The sequence below is a fragment of the Bubalus bubalis genome, chromosome 5, assembly GCF_019923935.1.
Source record: "Bubalus bubalis isolate 160015118507 breed Murrah chromosome 5, NDDB_SH_1, whole genome shotgun sequence".
NCBI classification, from domain to species: Eukaryota; Metazoa; Chordata; class Mammalia; order Artiodactyla; family Bovidae; genus Bubalus; species Bubalus bubalis.
This window is the reverse complement of record NC_059161.1, coordinates 77,865,588-77,885,803: the sequence shown is the minus strand read 5'-3', so window position 1 is coordinate 77,885,803 and position 20,216 is coordinate 77,865,588. Positions and strand designations below refer to the sequence as shown.

General features: G+C 40.7%; 1 protein-coding gene across 2 annotated transcripts; it reads right to left on the bottom strand.

The window, feature by feature from the left end:
• Positions 1-783: 783 nt before the first annotated feature.
• ELK4 (ETS transcription factor ELK4) lies at positions 784-19,399 on the bottom strand. 2 transcript variants are annotated; one of them, XM_025277736.3, is made up of 5 exons: positions 19,260-19,399; positions 12,837-13,052; positions 10,881-11,756; positions 10,074-10,190; positions 784-8,706 (listed from the first exon to the last, which is right to left on the bottom strand). In XM_025277736.3, the coding sequence occupies exons 2-5, from the start codon at positions 13,041-13,043 to the stop codon at positions 8,608-8,610; spliced, it is 1,299 nt and encodes a 432-aa protein (XP_025133521.1). In that variant the 5' UTR covers positions 13,044-13,052; positions 19,260-19,399; the 3' UTR covers positions 784-8,607. The 2 variants fall into 2 exon arrangements, with proteins under 2 accessions (XP_025133521.1, XP_006062319.1); XM_006062257.4 differs by lacking the exon at positions 19,260-19,399 and adding an exon at positions 18,781-19,098.
• Between the last annotated feature and the right edge of the window lie 817 nt (positions 19,400-20,216).

Sequence of the window (20,216 nt, the reverse complement as noted above, 5' to 3'; positions counted from 1 at the left end):
TTGCCAACAAAGGTCCATCTAGTCAAGGCTATGGTTTTTCCAGTGGTCATGTATGGATGTGAGAGTTGGACTGTAAAGAAAGCTGAGTGCCGAAGAATTGATGCTTTTGAGCTGTGGTGTTGGAGAAGACTCTTGAGAGTCCCTTGGACTGCAAGGAGATCTGACCAGTCCATCCTAAAGGAGATCAGTCCTGGGTGTTCATTGGAAGGACTGATGTTGAAGCTGAGACCCAATACTTTGGCCACCTGATGCGAAGAGCTGACTCATTTGAAAAGACCCTGATGCTGGGAAAGATTGAAGGCAGGAGGGGAAGGGGACGACAGAGGATGAGATGGCTGGATGGCATCACTGACTTGATGGACATGCATTTGGGTAGACTCCAGGAGTCGTTGATGGACAGGGAGGCCTGGCGTGCTGCGGTTCATGGGGTCACAAAGAGTCGGACATGACTGAGTGACTGAACTGAACTGAACTGGAAAATGTGAGTAAAATTTAAAAGCAAAATAAAAAGATTTCACAAGGCAAATAATTTTTCTAGCCAGTTAGTATTCTTTTAATTCCTTTTTATATCAACAATCATTTTACAATTTCCTCTTTTCACTACCTATCTCAACACAGGCTTTAAATATTTTAATGTAGATATATATCAAATAGCTGAAGGCCAGGTTTTAATGATAACCTTTGGAAAAGCTGAACTTTCCTTATCCACATTTGGCAGAGATGGAAATTTAATACATAGAGACTACCTCAACAGATGAGAAAGGAGGGAAGTAATTCAGAAAGTCATTTTATTAAAAATATTTATTTAAAAAAATACAATTGTCCATATCTAGTTGCACATACATCTATTAACATATCTATATAATTTTGGACTAGTAAATTTGATACAGTGCTTTCTTAAAGCCAGCTTGCCATTATACAAAGCAAATTCCTCTGTCAGTTCTTACATAAAATAGTTTTTTAAAATGTATTATCTTTCTAAAAAGATGCATATCATTACAGAATTTAACAATATTTTGTATAAAACTTGAAGCAATAGAAAACAAAGATCACCTGATTAGTTTTCAGAGCAATCCCTTACTCTGTCTGGAGATGCACTGAGTATTAACTACACTTTTTCCTCTTAAAAGCAGCATATTTTGAAGCCCTCAAAGTGTCAGCGCAGGCTCTTCCTCACCAACCTAGATTCTGTAAAATTTCTCTGCCACACACACGTAGAGCTAAGGCTCTGGCTAATCCTAATCACCTTAAGACAACACCCCTTAGTTTCCCAACAGGTAAGTCAGACCGCTCGGCTAGAGAGGTGGCAGTCTCTCTCCAGTTGCATCAATGATTGATGTGATTTTAATAAATGTAGGCAGTTACCGTCACTTGCATTGTTTTAGGAAAAAGAAAAGAAATGTGGTTTTAATACTTTGAAGGTCTCCCTCATGTAAGCTACACTGAAGTTAATCAAGACAAATTATTAATGACACTTTAGCAGTAATGCAGTCTTTTGGGTAGGTAGGTGTACACTGGCATTTTATGTAAGTATTCTGTTTATACAAAAGTAGAGGATACTAGATATTATGAGAGACAGATTTCAACAGAATAAACAAGGGGAAAAATAAACAATGAAGTAACTGTCTTCACAGCTGAAAGAATCAAAGTCTGAGGAGAGCACCCTGACAAGTTCTCATTACCACAGAGGCATGCTGAGACACATGATGTAAAGGATGCGTCTCTGTGTGTTAACACCAGAGCAGACGTGCTTTTTCTTTCTGACTTACAGATTCAGTGGGTGAAAATCAAAAGTTTAACATTATTTAATTTTCAAGTGATGTCCACACTTGAAGATCCAGTAGGACTCATAGAAAATTATTAGTTTGTTCTTCAAAACACAAGATTGTACACTTTTTTAAAAAGTCAACTTGATTATCTAGTGAAAAGTTTTTTCATTCTAAAAAACTAGTTTTAGTCGAAAATTGTATTTGCCTCAATCCAAAGCCCATCAGTAGCAAAATGACTGGACTGAGTTTCATATTTAATCTTCTCTACCCACAAAGATAAATGAAACTGCTAGAAGGTAAAAGTGAAAAAAATACCTATGATTGTGACTAGAAAAGGCTGAATGGCCAAACCAAATAAATAGGCCTCAAGTAATCAAAAATTAGTTGTATTCATTTCTGCCTTTACATATATGCATCTTAGTTAATTTCACATATATGTATCTTAATTTCACTAATACTGAACAGGGAAGTTCATACAATATGTTCCTTTATCACATAAGCAATGAATGTAATGTACACATAAACACCCTTGGTAATACTGCCATCAAAAACAAAAAGTATGAAATGTCTCAGAAGGAACTATGTCCCCTACATGATAGACAATAAGCAACAATGATTAAACAGAAAAGAAAGTTGGCAAGTTCACAAAGTTGAGTATAATGCACCAACTGCAAATTATTAAAAGTCATACATTTTTACAAAAGCACAATATTAAAAGATTGTACATTTTTTAAAGCATCCTAGTCAAAAGAGCATACCTTGCAGGGCCTAGAATGGCTCACTGGGTAATCCATTTATCCCTTATCCAAATAGTCTTAAGTTCCAGAAAGTATAAACAATAAACCTTAACGTCCCCGACCCTCAATATCCTTAAGTTGAAATTAAACAAAATAATCATTAAGTGCTTCCAGTTATTAAAAAACGAAACAGTGCTAATAATGGTGCCCCAAAAGTGCCAAGTAATGAATGTCATACCAGTACATGGCATTCCCACCCCTGAACTCTATGCAGGCTTGAACGATTCCACCAACTAGAAGTCAGGCCCAACCACAGGGCACCCCCACCCCCCAAACTTGTCCAGAAGATCCCAGGCCTTGTCTTCGCAGGGCTCATAATCCTTGGAGGGGACAAGAAGCAGAATGGGCCCTGATGAGATGGGAAACAAGGCAAAGCTAAGAACATGCAGCCCAAGATCCTCTGAGGTTTCTGTGAATGCTTTCTATGTATAGTTCAAAAGGATCAACAGGCTACAGTGCCAGAATCTCTCCACCACCAGCTCAGTCATAGTTAGATCTGTATTTTAGAAATACTGCATGTGGTATAAACATCCTCTCTGAGAAACTTAGAACACAATATAGCAAGGATTTTACACAAAAATGTAGAGGTTTTTAGAGAGACCTCCTTATTCGCTCAATAGTGCATGAGCGTAAGAGACCAGCCTATGGCGACTTTGCTTGAGTACGTCACAGGCAGCACTACACAGTATCCCTAAAGTGTCGGCAAGCAAGTTTTAAGGCCTATGATTCTATGCATTTAAAAACATGGAAATGTGCATTAATCTTTTAAAAAGTGACAACTGCAAAGTGCAGCCAATTTTTTCCTTAAGTTTTAGTATAAAATAGCCTAGGAACCATCCTACAGTAGGATGACCATGTTCCCTCTGAAACATAGATTTATTTATACACATACATACAAACACATACTCAAGTCAATAATTAGTACACATACACATGCACTCAGCCAATCAGAATGACTTGGAAAAAAATGCTCTGCTTTCCCAGTTAAATATTTTAAAATAAAAATTTAAGCCTCATAAAACTTCCTGATGTGTATTATACTCAAAAGATTAGAGTTCAAGAGACTTTCTATGCTTGATTGTATCCCTCATAAATTTTCTTGTTAAAGGTATCATTTAAAGTGTTAACAACTGCCTGAATCTCCTGGTTTCTATAGAAAGCTTAGAGCTACCCTTGCCCCTCTCAGATAAACCACTCTCATTTCCATTTTCATAATGGCTAAGTGCAGATCGCAGCACCCTAGAGATCACTGTTTTCTGCCAGGCTGTCAATCTATCACAATTTTTTTTTTCTTCTAGAAAAGGAGCTTGAAGAAACCGGCAGCTTCAAATGGAACATTTATACTACATCAACAACTCACCTTTTCAGATCTGCTCCATTTACAGGTAAAAACATGACTTTCCTTCTAACAGGTTCCACCAAGTACGAGAAATGAAATCAAACCGCCTTCTCTTCTTGCTTAATACACCACCACCCACAAGAATTCTAGATTCTAAGATTAAAAGTTCAACCTCAGTAAGCACAGTTCTGTTGACATAGAAGAATAACAAGGCACCTTGTTTCAGGCAATGCAAGCAGCATTAAATACAGTAACAAAACACTCTGCTGACCCAAAACCAGGAAGATAACTAACAAAATACTTTCCACCCAACTGATTCTCTGGTCAGAGTACCTGGCTGGAACAATCATGGCTGGCCTCCACTTCATTACTATGAATTGAACAATTAACTTCTCAATTCCGGCCTATCACACCCTCAGATAACAGACCACCAACTCTGTGAGGAGTCTAGCTTTCATACTGGAAAGCGGTCCTTCACTCAGAACTCCAGGCTTCTGCACAGAGACCTACACTTGTCACCATGCTTGTTTACATAGCTAAGAATGCTGCCTCAGCACAATTCTAGATTTCTGGCATAGGCAAATAAAATATATATACAGTAAATGAAGTGATACACAGAACAGGCTCATCAAGAAAGTATTTCTTCAGACACCAAAATGTTACCAAAATAATAATAATAAAAACTGAGTAATGCAGCAAGAAAATGGAGTTGTTATGTATTTTAAAACAAAGCAACTTGAAGTAATTCTGAAATTGTTGGTAAAATATAACAATAATAAGGCCAAAAGAAATTTGTGAGTGGCCAGTAAATTTTAAAGTCATCTAATATGAAAAGTAAAGAGACAGCCACACTGTCAACAAACAGTAAGCATGAAGCTCTGTAAAACATTTGGTAATGGGTTATTTACCAACGTATGAAAAAGAAACAGCAAATTTCAGAAAGCTGATGACAAGCTCTGCTGAAAAGTTCCTAATCTCTTCTAGAGATTTTACATAAAAATCAGATCAAATATGTAAAGGATTTCCCCATATATCACAACCAAAACTTTTTTTTTCAAGATCAGACGGAGGAACAATATGCTGAGTCCGGGGTCTTTAAAGCAGAGTGTGCCCCAGAGGGTGCACAACACAATCTACTGGATGCAGGAAGAACGTCAGAATTTCTACTCAAGATTTATTTTTATATCATCCTTAATTTCTGTTTTTGTGTTTAGCAGTACATAACCTGACAAACATACACACAAATTTGCAATAGGGGATTGTGTTCAAAGCCTTTTATTGATGAAGGTGTGTGTTCAAAAAGCTTAGAGAATGTTTCTCTGAAATGCCAAGGAGTGGCTCTAATGGGCCTAAATTGATTAGAACTGACTTGGAGAACTTCAGGATCGTAACACAAGTTCTGAGATGAGCATGAAATACTGTCATCAGAGTGGACAGCACAGTGTAACATCAACAGCCTGCAGTTTCGGCTCCAGAGTTCCAAGCCTCTGACCTACATGTCCCTCCAAACCTGAGTGACACACAGGATGAAAAAACTAGAAATCATGCCATGTAAATAGATAAAACAGTCAGTCTAGCCCTCTTTTTTTTTTTTTTGATCTCTAATAGAGTATGTAAATCTTCAAGGAATTCTTTGAGTGTAAAAAAAAAAAAAAATCCAGTGTTAAAAAAAAAAAAAAAAATCCAGTTCCATTTTACTATATAGGCTCATGGGCTTATTTTCCCCATCAAAATCTAAAGAAAAAGTCACATTACCTGTATTTTAGCCACCAAAATATAGAAAAATTAAACCTATATTTTAACTCTTAACTCTAAGAAGCTTAAGGTTGATCTTTTGAGGGTTTTTGGATTCTTCCATCATGTATAAATTTTTTCAAAAATCAATGGAAGTTTCCACCTTTGTTTGAATACAAAAATATGGCCATGAAGAATATTACATCACAAAAGCACTATGACAAACCAAAAGGAAAAAATTATTTTAGAAATTAGGTGACAATCCACCCAAGGGCAGAATAAACTCAGTGGTTCACTGGCTGAGTGTGTGGCCCTGAGCCCCCTGTGGGCATCCCTTCTCAGCTCCAAGGTGGTGGCCTAAAGTCAGCCACAGGGGAGTCACTTACACCGCAGAATGGACTCAGCAAATGCTACAATTTAAGGCCTTTTCCCCTTCAGACAGCCTGGTAGTTAAACACCTCCCAGCACACAACTGATTTAGATACCAGCCAGAGCAAATGAAAAGCTAAGCTAATCACAGCAGAAGCTGCAAAAGTTCACTAAACCTGCTCCCCTATTTTAACCTGGGCTACTTCTGCCTACCAGCATTCATCCTGGCAAAGTGACTAGTGATGGATACCAGCTACAGCTACCAAATATAAGCCTCTCCAGTGAATACTGATCTGAAGTGGTATGTCACCTTTTGATACTAAGAAGAACTCTGTGGATGTTTCAAAATCAGAGACTTTCCCAGGAAGGAGGTAGTTTACAAATAGAACAGCCTGCCTCATACACTTCACTATGGTTGCAGTTTTATTTCACTTAAAAACATGAACACATACACACACACACACCAGCTTCCCCTAAATAGTTATCTCAAAGAAAAAGCAGATCATCATCAACCTCGTAAGGCCCACACCTCTCAGAGACTTCCAGGAGAGGTTTACAGGCAGAGGACTCACTAAAACTGGTTCCTAGGAAGTTGCTTTGACTGAGTTTTAATAGTGCTGTTGGTTCCCAGGCACACTTTTACTGAAACAGTTCGTTATCAAAGATACTATCTGTGAAAACAAACCAATGGCTTTTCTCCTTTGATTCAAAATAAAATACTCTTTGTGCTTTCAAAAATTTAAATACTAGTTAAATCAAGCCATCAATATTTACTTATCTAATGTATAAAATGTGAATTAACCTAATAAAACTAGTCCAAAGCGCTGCTGAGCAGTCTGATTTCAAAAAAGCATGCAAACTACATGATTCAGTGTGGGAGAAAAATCCAGTATGTCTGTTCCCCATCACTATCGAACAGTGCCTTTCAACACTGCTATTGCACATCTCAGGAACAGAACTTTTCAGCTGATAACCACAAATTAAACAGTAACAGGTCTCCAACACTACAAATATAAAGGCAGCTCCCTGAATACCATCCTTCTGCTACTAATGAACTAGCACAGGCATCTTATACCAGAGTTTCTCTATCCTGTATAAAACAAATTTCAAGCAAACATATACAACTGGGAGATGCTGGTTTATAGCCGTGTCACTTTGAGCCCTCAAGTCCTTTACTACTTTTATATACCATTTAGTTCAAGTTGTTCAATTATAGGAACTATTTCTAGGCTTAAAAGATTAGTTTAATGGGCAGGGGTGATGGGGTGGGGGGGGTCGGGTGGCTGCAGCATATCATCTAATCCTGGACTTTAAAGCCAAATTTTTCAAAAGACTCCACTGTGATGTTGGCATCAAATCAGCTTAGGGGTTCAAAAAATCTGTCTGTACCTGGCAGTGATGACTATATGCTAACATTTCACAAATCTGGCAGAGATGAAGGCCTACATTTTTTACTACTAATATGAATAATCCAGTCCCTATGTATGAGCACTTCCAGATGAGCTTTGCTACTTCCTAATTTAAAAAAAAAAAAAACCAAATAAGTGTATTTTTACCTCACTACAGAGTTAAAGAGTTCACTTTGCTTTTTATCTTCCTAATTAAAACTATCACAACCTCCAACAACTTTAAATTTAAAAGATAAATAGTACAAAATGGGATAAAATGAATAGAAAAAAGGGTCCTTCACAATGGGTATCTTCTAACTGGGAAACGCCTACATGTTGTTTCAAGTTTTTTCAATTGAATCCTTGACTCAGAGATGCCTCAGACTCTCAAATCCCAGGTTCATCCCCCTAAAAGCCATCATTTACCATAAGTATTCCATGGGTGTGGAATCATACCAGCAGATGACATTTCTGTGCCAGAGGCCCCATATTCTCACTGTTTGTTCCAAATACTGCCTTAAGCCCCAGGTTTAAAAAATCTTATGTGGGAATAAACTAGCTCCATGCTCTGTTCAGATTCAGGCAAGATCATACATAGGGCTAAGGGAACCACCCTGAATAAATGTAAATAAGGTAACTGTTTGTGGAGTTGCTTACATACATTATACTTCACAGCAAAACAGAATATCCCCAATAGTCCTGCTCCAATCTTACTTCGCGTGAATAGGAATGATTCTTTTCCTCCACTGCTTATGCACAACTCACTTTTAGCATTCAACAGAGCACATCTAAGTCCTAAAGATATGGCTAATTTCATTTAACCAGTATTTCTTTATATAATATGCTCAAAGCACAACTGCCAAAGGGTCCCAATAAGGCAAGAGGAGTAACTTTGTTCTTAATTCTCTTGCAAAGCATAGCTTGCTGCTAAACCCCATTAAAAATTTCCTTAACACAAGGTTCAAAATATTTTTTAAAAAGAAAGAAAGAGGAAGGTGGAGTTTGGACTCCAATTAAGGCATTTTTATACACAGTCTACCTTGAGTCCTATTCAAAGGGAATCCTAAAAAGCATTTTAATGGGGAACGGCAGAAATCATAACAGTCTATTATCAGCACTGTGAAGTATCAATCCCTCACTTTAAATGTAATCATGTTGAATGTCTTTCTCTTTCCTTATTCCTTGATTCTCTCGTTCCACAAGTGCATAGGTTATGTTTTCTGTAGATCTGGGGAAAATGGGCCAGGGGTAGAAGGTCCATCCAGGCCAGGCAGAGTGAACGGCCCATGACTGTTCAGCACAGAAGGAAACTGAGAAAGAAAATAAAACACATTACCATCCTATTATGCAGCCCTGAACTTCCCTTTCTGCCCCTGTTCCACTCCCTAAGGCAGGGCGCTGCAGCCCCCGCAGCGGCTCATGGGACAAAGGCAGCGACTGCGTACCCCGCAACAATATGGTGCCACAAGGACGGTGAAGAAGGTGTTTGTCTGACTATTAACACTCTCCAGCCTACCCTGATGCAATGTAAAGAACAAATCTATACTTTTCCTTAGATGCTAAAGTACACAGGTTCACACCTGACTTCGAATGAAGGTTATAGAAAGTTCAGTCAATGATAGCAGGCACACTGTAGACTATAATTCAGTCATATAGCAAATCACAGACTGTCAAAAAGAGGTCCAGGAGGAGATGCCCATCTCATACCTGCTGCAAACAGTTGCAGGGTGCTCATCCTAGAAAAGCACTCCCCATCATGTATTCTGAGACCAAATCTGTATGGAGATTCCAGGCTGAAGCTACATGAGCACTATGGCTTTCTCTATATAAATCAATTATCTCTTTGTGAGAGGCGAACAAAAATGTAAAAGGAAAATATGGAAAATTTTCCATACTCTTTCTATTCAGCAATTTAGAAGCTTCTGCAAAAATAATTGCATTAGTAGAAAGATTAAAAAAAATTTTTTTCTTTCCCCACCCCTTACCATTTCATTTTCAAAAGAACAAATGAAAATTTAAATTACAAAATCTAAGAAAATCTCCCAGGGAGTCACCCTGGAATAAGTGAATGAATCAATATAAGAAAGCTGACCAAGTTATAAAGTCTAGATAGTTTAGGCAAAATAATGGTTTACAGCTATGAGATCTTTCTTAATAAGATTTTCGTTAAGAGGTAATGCAATACTCATTTTTAAAATATATACATGTATATTTAAAATGCTGATGAGTATCAGTTCTGAGTAACAGGAAAATGGGAGTATTTGATAATACTATTCTCAAGAGTTTTTTCTATTAAAAAAAAAAATCCTCGGTTAAAAGGGGAAATCTATGTGCAGAGAATGCCCCCAAATATATATACATACACACACACACACACACACACACTTTTTTAGAAAAGAGGATTTCCAGCATTTAAAATGATTTAAAAAACTGGATGAGCTCAAAATCTACTACTATTGAACAATTCTTAGTCTAATTCAAATGTATGGAATAGTAAACAATGAAAAGGAAACTCTGCTGTGAATATTTATCTGAGCTATGTGCGGGCCAGAAAATTTACACTTAGAAATTCAAAAGTAAATCTAAGGAACACTTTTTAAATAGAAGTTTTGCCTTTTTGCCTCTCTGTTCATTTACCACACCCCAGTTACAAAAGACAAGCTTCTGTGTAACTTACCTGAAAAAGTGTGTTAGCACCTTGTAGTCTGGCTGGACTCACAGGAGCAACAGGGCTGAGAGTACTCCAAAAGTGGATACTGGAGAACAAGGGGCTTGGAGTCAGTAAGATGGGTGTCTGCAATATACAAGCCAAAAATATAACTAAATGGCTTATCAGGATTATGTTTTACCCTTGTAATAATACACAATTAGCCCTGAACCCAAATATTGTCCTATTCTCCATTCCAAATATCTCCAAGTCTGAAATCTTATCCTCAGGAAACAGTCGGAAATTACTTTTACAACCCAGAAAAGAAAAAGATCAAAGTATTTTCTAAACTGTTTCTCGTACAATCTTTGTCAAATAGAAAAACAAAACCAATATGAATTCAAGTATGGAAAAATAATGGGTAACTGAGTCACAAATATGCTTTCCCCTTAACAATGAGTAGGTACGTGTTTAAATGTTCTATGAGACGAAAAAGTTAAGAAACAGCTAATGTTAGCTAACTGTAAAACTTGTTATTCAACATCACACCATGTTTATTAAGGTCCGCGGGATCTGTTATTTTCTAACGTGAGATTGTCGCTGTTGTTTTATAAGACCACCCCCCGCCTCCACCAAAGAGAGAGAGAGATAGAATATACTTATTTTCTTTAGGAGAAAGTGGAAAAATTAGGTTACTTTCACAGGGTCACATATAAACTCTCTAAAGCAAAACTACTATGTAGCAGAATGAGAACTGAGGTTATAAATTCTGGATTTGTTTTAAAAGATGAGAAAAAACAAGATAAATGGTGGCACTAAGAGGAAAGAGAATGTTACCTGTGAAAAAAGTGCTGGCGTAAGAGAAGCTGTAGGGAGAGATGGGCTTAATATTCCCAGTGGGCTTGGATCACTGCCCGTGATCACAAGGGTCGGTGCCAGCTCTAACCCTTTGGGTTTCTTGGACCTCGATGAATTATTTGTTTTGTCCTTTTCTAGCAAAGCTGAATCCTGGTCTTTAGGCTCCAGGGACAAGTTCTCTGGAAGCTGCATTGGCTGAGAAGCCACTGATTCCATGTCCGTGTCCATGTCTGGGTTGCAACTCAGCGGTGGTGAAGGAGTTCTAGGAGGCTCCTGCAGAGGGGACACAGACGAAACAGGAGGTGTGGTGGTAAAAGGGGCAGTCACTCCTGATGCAGAAGTTGGTGCTTCCAGGGAAGGCAGTCTGGGGGAAGCCAAAGTCTCCAACGCTTGGATAGTTTCTTCTGAAGATGGAGCAATACCCGGGCCAGCTGAAATGGAGGCAGCAGGAGGTTCAACTGGTGGCTTTTTAGAAGGTGTTGTTACAAATTTGATAACAGATGGAGTTGGCTCCTGAGGAGACTTTTTCTCTGCCAATTTCTCAGCCGGATTCTCAACCTTTATAGATTTGAAAAGCTTCCTATTGGAGGAGTTCAAAGAGTTGAGAGTAAAAGAAGAATATAAGCCGGAGTGTATGTAGTCATTGCGGCTCGAGGTCTTGGCACCAGGCTGTGGTGGCTTCTCTTTCCCGCCATTCTCCACATCTTTGGAACTGCTGCTGCTGAGCTCACTGAGGCTTAAAGCTTCACACTCCCCCTCAACCCTGCCCACTGTCATTGGGTCCATGTTCAGAATCTCTGGGTATGAGACAAACTTGTACACAAACTTCTGACCATTCACTTTTTTAATGATATTCTGTAGATAAATAAAATAAGCACTCAGACTTTCTTAAACTTTTCTTAAGCATTTGTTAAAACCTTACCCCACCCCCCCAAAGATCATGAGAAAGCTGACTGAATGGGGTTCTCTATTTGATAGGTAGTTTACTTGAAAACTTCAAAATCACCTAAATTTATCCAGCCATACCAAACACAGTTCCAACCATTATGGAGTGCAAGTTAAAAACATTTAAATGTCTTATTAACAACTGAACTAATATGTTGCATAAAAGCTGAAAGATTTTAATTGCTTAACTCCAAAGGTACAAAAACACTCACATCCTCAGGAAGCAAAAGGAATTTAGAACATTACTTCTAAGGTTCCTACTTCCTTCAGAAACTCGAGCTGTTTCTTACCTCATCTCTCCACACAGGAAAGCTGATAATATCAACACTCAAAGGTGAAAGAAATTAAGATCCCCGCTTCTCACTCTAATTCTCTTCATTTGAGCATTTTATTTTACTTCCGTGCCCAAGAATGTATTCAAAATAATTGGAAATTACAAAAAAATTTTAACTAAGAAATCAAATCTAGGTATTAACAGTTATTCTTTAAGGTATTGTGTTCTGAGTTAAACTAAACAGTAAAAATTAAGTACATCTAAAAAAACAGTATGAGATAATTTTTAAAGTAAATGAGCGACTGATCTGATCTGATGATATAAACAAGAGTATTTATGCTATAGAATCTCAAATTTCCTTTTCCTTATTCTAACTCTATAATCATTTTTTATTTAAAGACAACTGCAATTAGGAATAAAATATGTGCATAGGAGTCCGGTACTGAATATGAATTTGCAGAAATACACTTAGAACATTTACATCTTTTATTCTAATTCCAAGCTGCTGAAGCTGTAAAATAGAGTTAAAACCAAAACAGTGATCATTTCACAACGCATACAAATATTGCATCATTATGCTGTACACTCAAAAGCAATATGTCCATTACACCTCAATTAAAAAGTTATTTTAATAACTAAACAAACCACAACATTAGTATGTCTAACCTCAACAGAAGAGAAGGAACAATTTTTGTTTCGAGGTGGATATGTATTACCTTCACATAGTAGTATCTGAGGGCTCGGCTGAGTTTGTCATAATTCATATTAGGCTTGTTCTTTCGAATGCCCCAGAGACGAGCCACCTCTTCTGCCTGCAAAAGCTTGAACTCCCCATTATTAGAGGTCCAGCAGATCATGTGGTCGTTCTGAGGCTCCTTTAGGAGCTGAAGGAGGAACTGCCACAGGGTGATAGCACTGTCCATAGCAATGAGCTGAAAGAGGCAACACTGTATCACATACTGTTTTAAGCACTTTAAATGCATTAGACTATTAATTGTTCATTTCATCCCCACAAGAATCCTTAAGACAGATACTACTGCAGCCTCATTTTATATGTGAAAAAACTGATTCATTACAGAGTTAAGTAACTTGTCTAAGCTCACACAAGTAAATGGTGGAGCTGAGATTTAAACCCAGGCAATCTGAATACAGACCCAAACTCTTAAACATGCAACACTGCTTAAGAAAAGTCTTGTTATGAGATAAAGCTAGTTTCATAAATTACAGGAGCAGACTGATGAATGCCAACCAGTGCAGTATCACTGTTACTAAATTTTATCTTAAAAACTCACTGTCAGGACTTCTGGGGGCCCCGGGGCTAAGACTCCGTATTCCCAATGCAGGGGGGCTAGGCTGGTCTGTGGTCAGAGAACTTGGGCACACATGCCCCAACTAAGAATCTGCATGTCACAACTCAAACCTGGTGCAGCTAAATAAATAAATAAATATTTAAAAAACAACTCATCATCATATTCTCTGAAGTGAAGTGAAGTCGCTCAGTTGTGTCCGACTCTTTGTGACCCCATGGACTGTAGCCTACCAGGCTCCTCTGTCCATGGGATTCAGGAGTGGGGTGCCATTTCCTTCTCCATATTCTCTGAGGTGACTGCCATTTCAGCATCTATCTATACTAGCCCAGTTGATTTATATGCCAGGATGTTCTGTGTGTCTCAGGGTGGCCCAGAGATAGGGGGAATAGTTTCCATTATAATAAATGTAATTTTCATAAAAGTTGACAGCACTGAAAACTCAGCAAAATGTTCCCTAATTTACAAGTTCTGCCACCATTCTGTCCACAGGAAGTCCACCTGTACACAGATCCTTTTATTTGATTAGCAACCTTTATTTGATTATCAAGATTGGAACTGAAAAACCTTTCAATATCTCAAGTTTTAAGATCTTCCTGTTTAGGCCAGTGTTTCTTAAATTCAGCACTATTGATATTTTGGGCCAGATAATTCTTTTGTTCTTGGAGGCTGTTTTGGCATTGCAGTTTAACATCCCTGGCCTCTACCAACCAGATGCTGCTAACACCTCCTGCCCAATTTGGCAATTAAAATGTCTACACACATTGTCAAACATTCTGGGGGACAGTATCATCTCAGTTAATAACCACTGGTTTAGGCAATGGAGCGGCAGGGAAATGTTCTCTCAAAGTTATTTTCCTCACAAAACTTTAAAACATCTTGTTTCTAAGAAAGAAATTTTTAGGGTGGAAACTCTGGCCAAATATACATAAGCGCATCCTAAAACGTCTATAAGGGAACTTTACACATACACACACATACACAAAACCTTCCTGTTTTCAGTCTGTGAATTAGATCTCACTGGATCAGAACAGAAATTAAGTCAAATCAATTCTGTTAAAATACTATAAAAACAGATAAATTGGACAACAGCAAAAATTAAAACTTTTGTGCTGTAAACAATACCATCAAATGAGAAGACAATCCTTGGAATGAAAGAAAGCATTTTCAAATAATAAGGCTCCTTCATCAAAAAAATATAAAGAGTTCTTACAATTTAAAAAAATTGAAAATAAGCAAAGGATTTGAAAAGACATTTCTCCAAAAAGTAATACAGGTAGCCAATAAGCACATGAAAAGATGTGACTAGTTATTAGGGGAATAAAGATCAAAACCACACAAGATACTGCTTCACACCTACTAGGATGGCTATGATCAAAAAGGCAGGTGATGGACCTCCCTGGTGGCTAGGAATCTGCCTGCCAATGCAGGGGACGTGGGTTCGATCCCCGAAGACTCCACATGCCTCAGAGTAACTAGCTGTGCGCCACAACACTGAGCCCATGTCCCACAACAAGAGAAGCCACCGCAATGAGAAGCCCACACACCACAGCTAGAGAGAAGACCCAGCAAGGAAGACACAGCAAGGAAGACCCAGCGCAGCCAAACAAAAAAGATGATAAGTATTGGCTAAAACGGGGAGAAAAGTGAAACCATCATACATTGCCAATGAGAATGTAAACTGGTACAGCCACTTTGGAAAACAGTTGCAGCAGTTCCCCAGAGTTAGCATATGACCCAGTAATTACACTCCTAGGTATATATCCCAGAGAAATGAAAATATATGTCCACACAGACATTTATAAGCAGGAACGTTCAGAGTGGTATTCATAATATCCAAAAAAGTATAAACTACCCAGATGTCCATCAACTAATGAGCAGACAAGCAAAACATAGCCTTTCCCTTCTCCAGGGGATCTTCCCAACCCAGGGATCGAACCCAGGTCTCCCACATTGCAGGCAGATTCTTTACCAGCTGAGCCACAAGAGAAGCCCAAGACTACTGCACTGGGTAGCCTGTCCCTTCTCCAGCACATCTTCCCAACCGGAATTGAACCAGGGTCTCCTGCATTGCAATTCTTTACCAACTGAGCTATCAGGAAAGCCTCCATATAACCCCATAGTGGAATATTAGCCAGAAAAAGGAATGAAGTACTGATATGGGCTAGTTCAATGGATGAACCTTGAAAACATTAGGCTAAGGGAGGGAAGCCAGCCATTAATCTGAATAGGCAAAAAAAAAAAAAAAGCAGACTGGTGGTTGCTTAGGGCTGGGAATGGGGGATGGGTGTGGAAAAGAAAAGGGGAGTGACTGTTAATGGGGTGATGAAAACATTCTAAATTTAGATTGTGGTAGTGGCGATACAACTCTGGGAATATACTAAAACCACTGAACTGTACACTTCAAGCAAATTTTACTCTATGTGAAATATATCTCAATAAAAACGTTAAAAACAAACACTCCAAACAACACAAAAGTTAGGCCTGAGAAACCTAACTCTAACAATGCACAACTCACAAAGGATGGGATCCTTAAGTCAACGATGTCCGCTTTCAAAAAGGCCAGAGATGAGCAACTATATCGTAAGATATCTCAGTAATTTTTCTGAGACATTCAAAATGTCCTCCTATTATTCTGTCATAAATTTGAAGCTGGTTATACAGAGAGACCGTCGTCCAAAAGTAGAGATGAGAAAATAATTAAGAATAAAAAAAGGGAGATGCCTCCCAAAGTTAGGGAGTTAACGGAGAAACTGAGGCCATGAATCCAAGTCTCTTTCATCACAGTCATGTACTCTGTCCCCAAGGGAAACCACTTTCCTAGATGGATAAGAGCATTCACATTACCTAGGATTGTAAAGAAGTATTACATTGTATTACATTGTTAGATAATAACTGACAATAATGTACAAATATGAAGTGCTACTTTAATGCTAAATAACCATGTTCACTAGAAAACAGCTTTCTAGAGCCTCACTTAAGCTGGATTAAAACAGTGGTTTTATACTATATCCATCAAGTATATTTGGGGGGGAGGGGTCCCCTGTCATTGCTCTTAATTTACCAGAGAGGCTTTTCTTCTAATGGTGACTGTCATGGTAAGTTACTTTTAAACTATACGTTTACCACTTAAACAATTATTTGTTAGTCTAAATCTGTTACAACTATTCCCTAGTAAATTTCAGCTTAACCAAAGACCCCAAGTCTTTTCATTTCCAGACACCATCTTCATGTTAAGAATGCTTACAGCAGGGTATGGGTGAGAGAGACGATGAGGGTGACAATGCGGAAGCTAGGAGGAGGGGAGGCAGGAAAGGACAGACAAGCAGAGAACTGGAGTATCAAGAGTATTACAGGTTTGGTGCCTATAATTTCATTTGTTTTTGGAAAAATTCCCCAAACCAAATCCTAGCGTTTTATGCCTATCTTGCAGATAATGCTTGAGCCCTACAGGTTTATAATGGCTAAGCAATACGTACAAAACGACAGAAATAACAGTGAATATTTCCGCAACAATCACACAAGAGTCATCCTGAGCAAATGGGAAGTGTTCCCAAGGTGGTGCGGGTTTAATTTCCACCTCTCCCTTTGGTTATTAGGGGAGAGTGTGGATTGAGCTTGAGTAAGTTCCGGGAGTTGGTGACGGACAGGGAAGCCTGGCATGCTGCAGTCCATGGGGTTGCAAAGAGTCAGACACGACTGAGAGACTGAACTGAACTCAACTGTGGACTGAGCCAAATCCTGGTGGAGCTGTTGGATACTGCACGGCAGAACCTAACTGTGTGGAAAACGCTGAAGCTTCTGTAGTACTTGACAGTATGTCTAGGATAGAAAATTATTGTGAAAGAAAATGGGCACTGTGGTTTTGGACTGAAGTACTGGAAAAAATTTTTTTTCTATTGGGAAAAACTAACGAAGACGTAAAATGGACATCCTCAGCAGGTACTTTAAAGGAATATTTTACTCATTCAACTTTGATATGTTTATTCTTTGATTGAAAAGGCGGTGAACCACTGGGCACATAAGCTGAACCTCTTCATTTGCGTTCCTAAAAGTGTGCCATTGATATGAAATTCAACGATTTCTTCAGCCGTAAAAGGGAATTAAAGTAAAAAAAGTCAGAAGTTACTTAAAATTACAAAGGTGAAATAAAGAGACACAAATATTTAATATTTTTATTCTTATTCTTATCAAAAGAAACCCAAATCCTTTTTCTTGAAAACCTTTTCATGAAAACCTCAATGTTTTCACAACTACAGTTTTCCCCAAAATTTCAGTTTTAACGAGTTTTTTAGAAGTAGTATAATGAGGAAGAGAAATACTTAACTGATCCAAATGAAGGAATCTGATTTTTGAGGGGTTATATATGGAAAACATAATTGATTCTAACACTTAAAATGGAGAAGGAAATGGCAACCCACTCCAGTGTTCTTGCCTGGAGAATTTCATGGGCAGAGGAGCTCGGTGGGCCACAGTCCATGCAAAGAGTCTGACAGGACTGAGCGACTAACACTAACTAACTCATACTTAAAAGACAGTAGATTAATCCCTGTGCTAAAAGGAAAGAAGGAGCATATTGGAAGTAACTCATTAGGGAAAGGAAGTCTCTACAAAATGAAACCTTTTCCACCCTAAACATGTTTATCATACACACAGCCCAGTTGCTGTGGTGACCCATAGCCCCACTATTTTTCAGAAACAGTAGCTAAGACCCAAAAAATAAATGTCTCCAAATTCAGAGTGCTGCTTAAGTAAAACAGAAACAAATTATAAAATGCATTAAGGCGAATTTTGAGTTAAAATCTTTATATCTGTCAAAAAGTAACCTGGTGTATCTAACTATTCAGTACTCTATACCAACAGAATACTAAAAGTGTACTATTACAATAAAAACTTTAAAACATTTCCCTAAATGGATTCCACTTAGGCAGTTTTAACGTTTAAATAAAATCAAAGAGGGGAGAGTTACTGACGGGGAAAACTGAATCACAATAGGTTTTAAAGAAAATACCACTGACAGTCTTAAACACTGAAGTACCAAGTTTTCCACGCAGTGGGACGGTGAGTGGAAGAAGGCAAAAGGAGAGGAAGAAGGATCTTACACACCAACCAAAGAGATGGGTGAACCGTTCTGATGAGGGATTAAACTCGGAAGTCTTTTTTCTTTAAAAGCCCTAAACTTCAAATACCAATAGCCTGGGGGGCGGGGGGTGGGAGCCAACCGTGTATCTCTTGACTACCTCGGTCAACAAGGTCCTTTGTTGCTTGCCCAGGTCAGTTAACATTCAGCCCCCAAAAGATGTTTCCAACTGGTTTTCCCAAGAAAGAAGCCTCGAGGCAGCTGTGTACTAACCGGAAAGAAACGAGGCGAGAGGGTTGGCTGGAAAGAAGTAGAAAAAGAACTGAAAGTCGACGCCGGATGAGTTATGAGCGTGGGGAGAGGAAGAAACGCGGAAGACCGCGTGCCCCCGGGGAGATCAAAGTCCGGGCCCGGGTGAGCACCGACTCGCTGCGCTTTCACTTTCCAACTTCCTGTCACCACAGAAAGCCAGAGACGCTCCCCTCGGGCCCTCCCCTCCGCCACCCCGGCGAAAAAAGAAAAGAATAAAAAAACACTGCCACCTTTGGCCCCAGGGGCCTCGGGGGACCAAATAAGGGGCGAAGGGAGCGAGGCGGGTCTGTCCCGCGCCCACCGGCCCGCCAGCGGGCCGGGCCGGGCCCCCCGGGAGCGCGCCGCGGCCCCGCGCCCGCTTCCTGAGGTGCGGCCAGTCCCCCGCCCCGGCGCCCCGCCGGCGGGGGCGGCGACCGCGGGACCCGGACGCGGACGCTCACCGAGGCCACGCGCGGGGCTCCCTCCGGGTCTCCGCCTCCAACAAGACGCTCCTCTCCTCACGCCGGGAACTCGAGGACGGCACGGCAGCCGCTGCGACCCTCGCGGCGGAGCCGGAGAAGGCGCCGGCGGCCGAGCCGAGCCCGCCGGGTGCCCGCAGCCGCCCGCATCTCCCGCCGCCGCCGCCGCAGCGGCTCGTCGCGCCCCTCCCTCCCCGCCCCCGCACGCGGCGGCGGCGCGGGTCGTCAGGGCCGCTACCCGCCGGGCGCGCGCGCTCTGGGCGTTCCTCGCCGCGGCTGAGCCTCCCAGTCGCTCCGCGGCCGCCGCCTCTCTCGAGCCCCCCACGGCTGCGTCGGGGGCCCCTCCCGGCCGCCGAAGCAGCTGCGCGTCACTTCCGGAGGCGGGAAGGGCGAGGCCGGCCGCTGAGGGGCGCTGCCGGCCGCCGCCTACTGCGTCCGCGGGGTACCGGGTGAGGGGTGCGGGCGTGAGGGAAGCCGCCACCTGGGCTTCCCCGCGTTGCTCTCTCCGCCGGACCGCTAGCGGTTTCTGCTCCCTGAGGCGCGCGGTCCAAGCCAGCACGCCAGAGCTGCCGCTTGGGTCAGGACTTCGGAGGGCCTCGGTGTCTGCCCCGCCCGAGGGAAGGGGTGGCGCTCAGAGTGGCTTCCAGGGGGCCGCGTGTGTCGTCGCGAAGCTTGAGTGTGAGGGCTTTTTCCCTGCAGGCCGCCCGTCCTGCCTTCCTGGCAGGGTGGACGGAGAGGTCGGAACCGCCACAACTGTCTCATGGAAGTGCCAGGCCCCAGGGCGCTGTGAACAGCTGACACACGTTCAGTCAGCCTTGTGGCCCTCTAGCCCCGGGGCTGACAAAGGGAAACACTGGTCAAGTGGGGAAGGCTCCTTCTGGCGTTGGAGTCAGAGACCTGGAATCCAGCCGTGGCTCTGCCTCTCACGAGCTCGCCAAT

Coding starts and splice junctions, on each gene's coding strand:
- ELK4 (XM_025277736.3), bottom strand. CDS start 13,043: ATGGACAGTGCTATCACCCTGTGGCAGTTCCTCCTTCAGCTCCTAAAG. Junction 11,757..12,836: donor TCAGATACTACTATGTGAAG/GTAATACATATC, acceptor ATTTATCTACAG/AATATCATTAAAAAAGTGAA. Junction 8,707..10,073: donor GTGCTAACACACTTTTTCAG/GTAAGTTACACA, acceptor TTTCTTTCTCAG/TTTCCTTCTGTGCTGAACAG.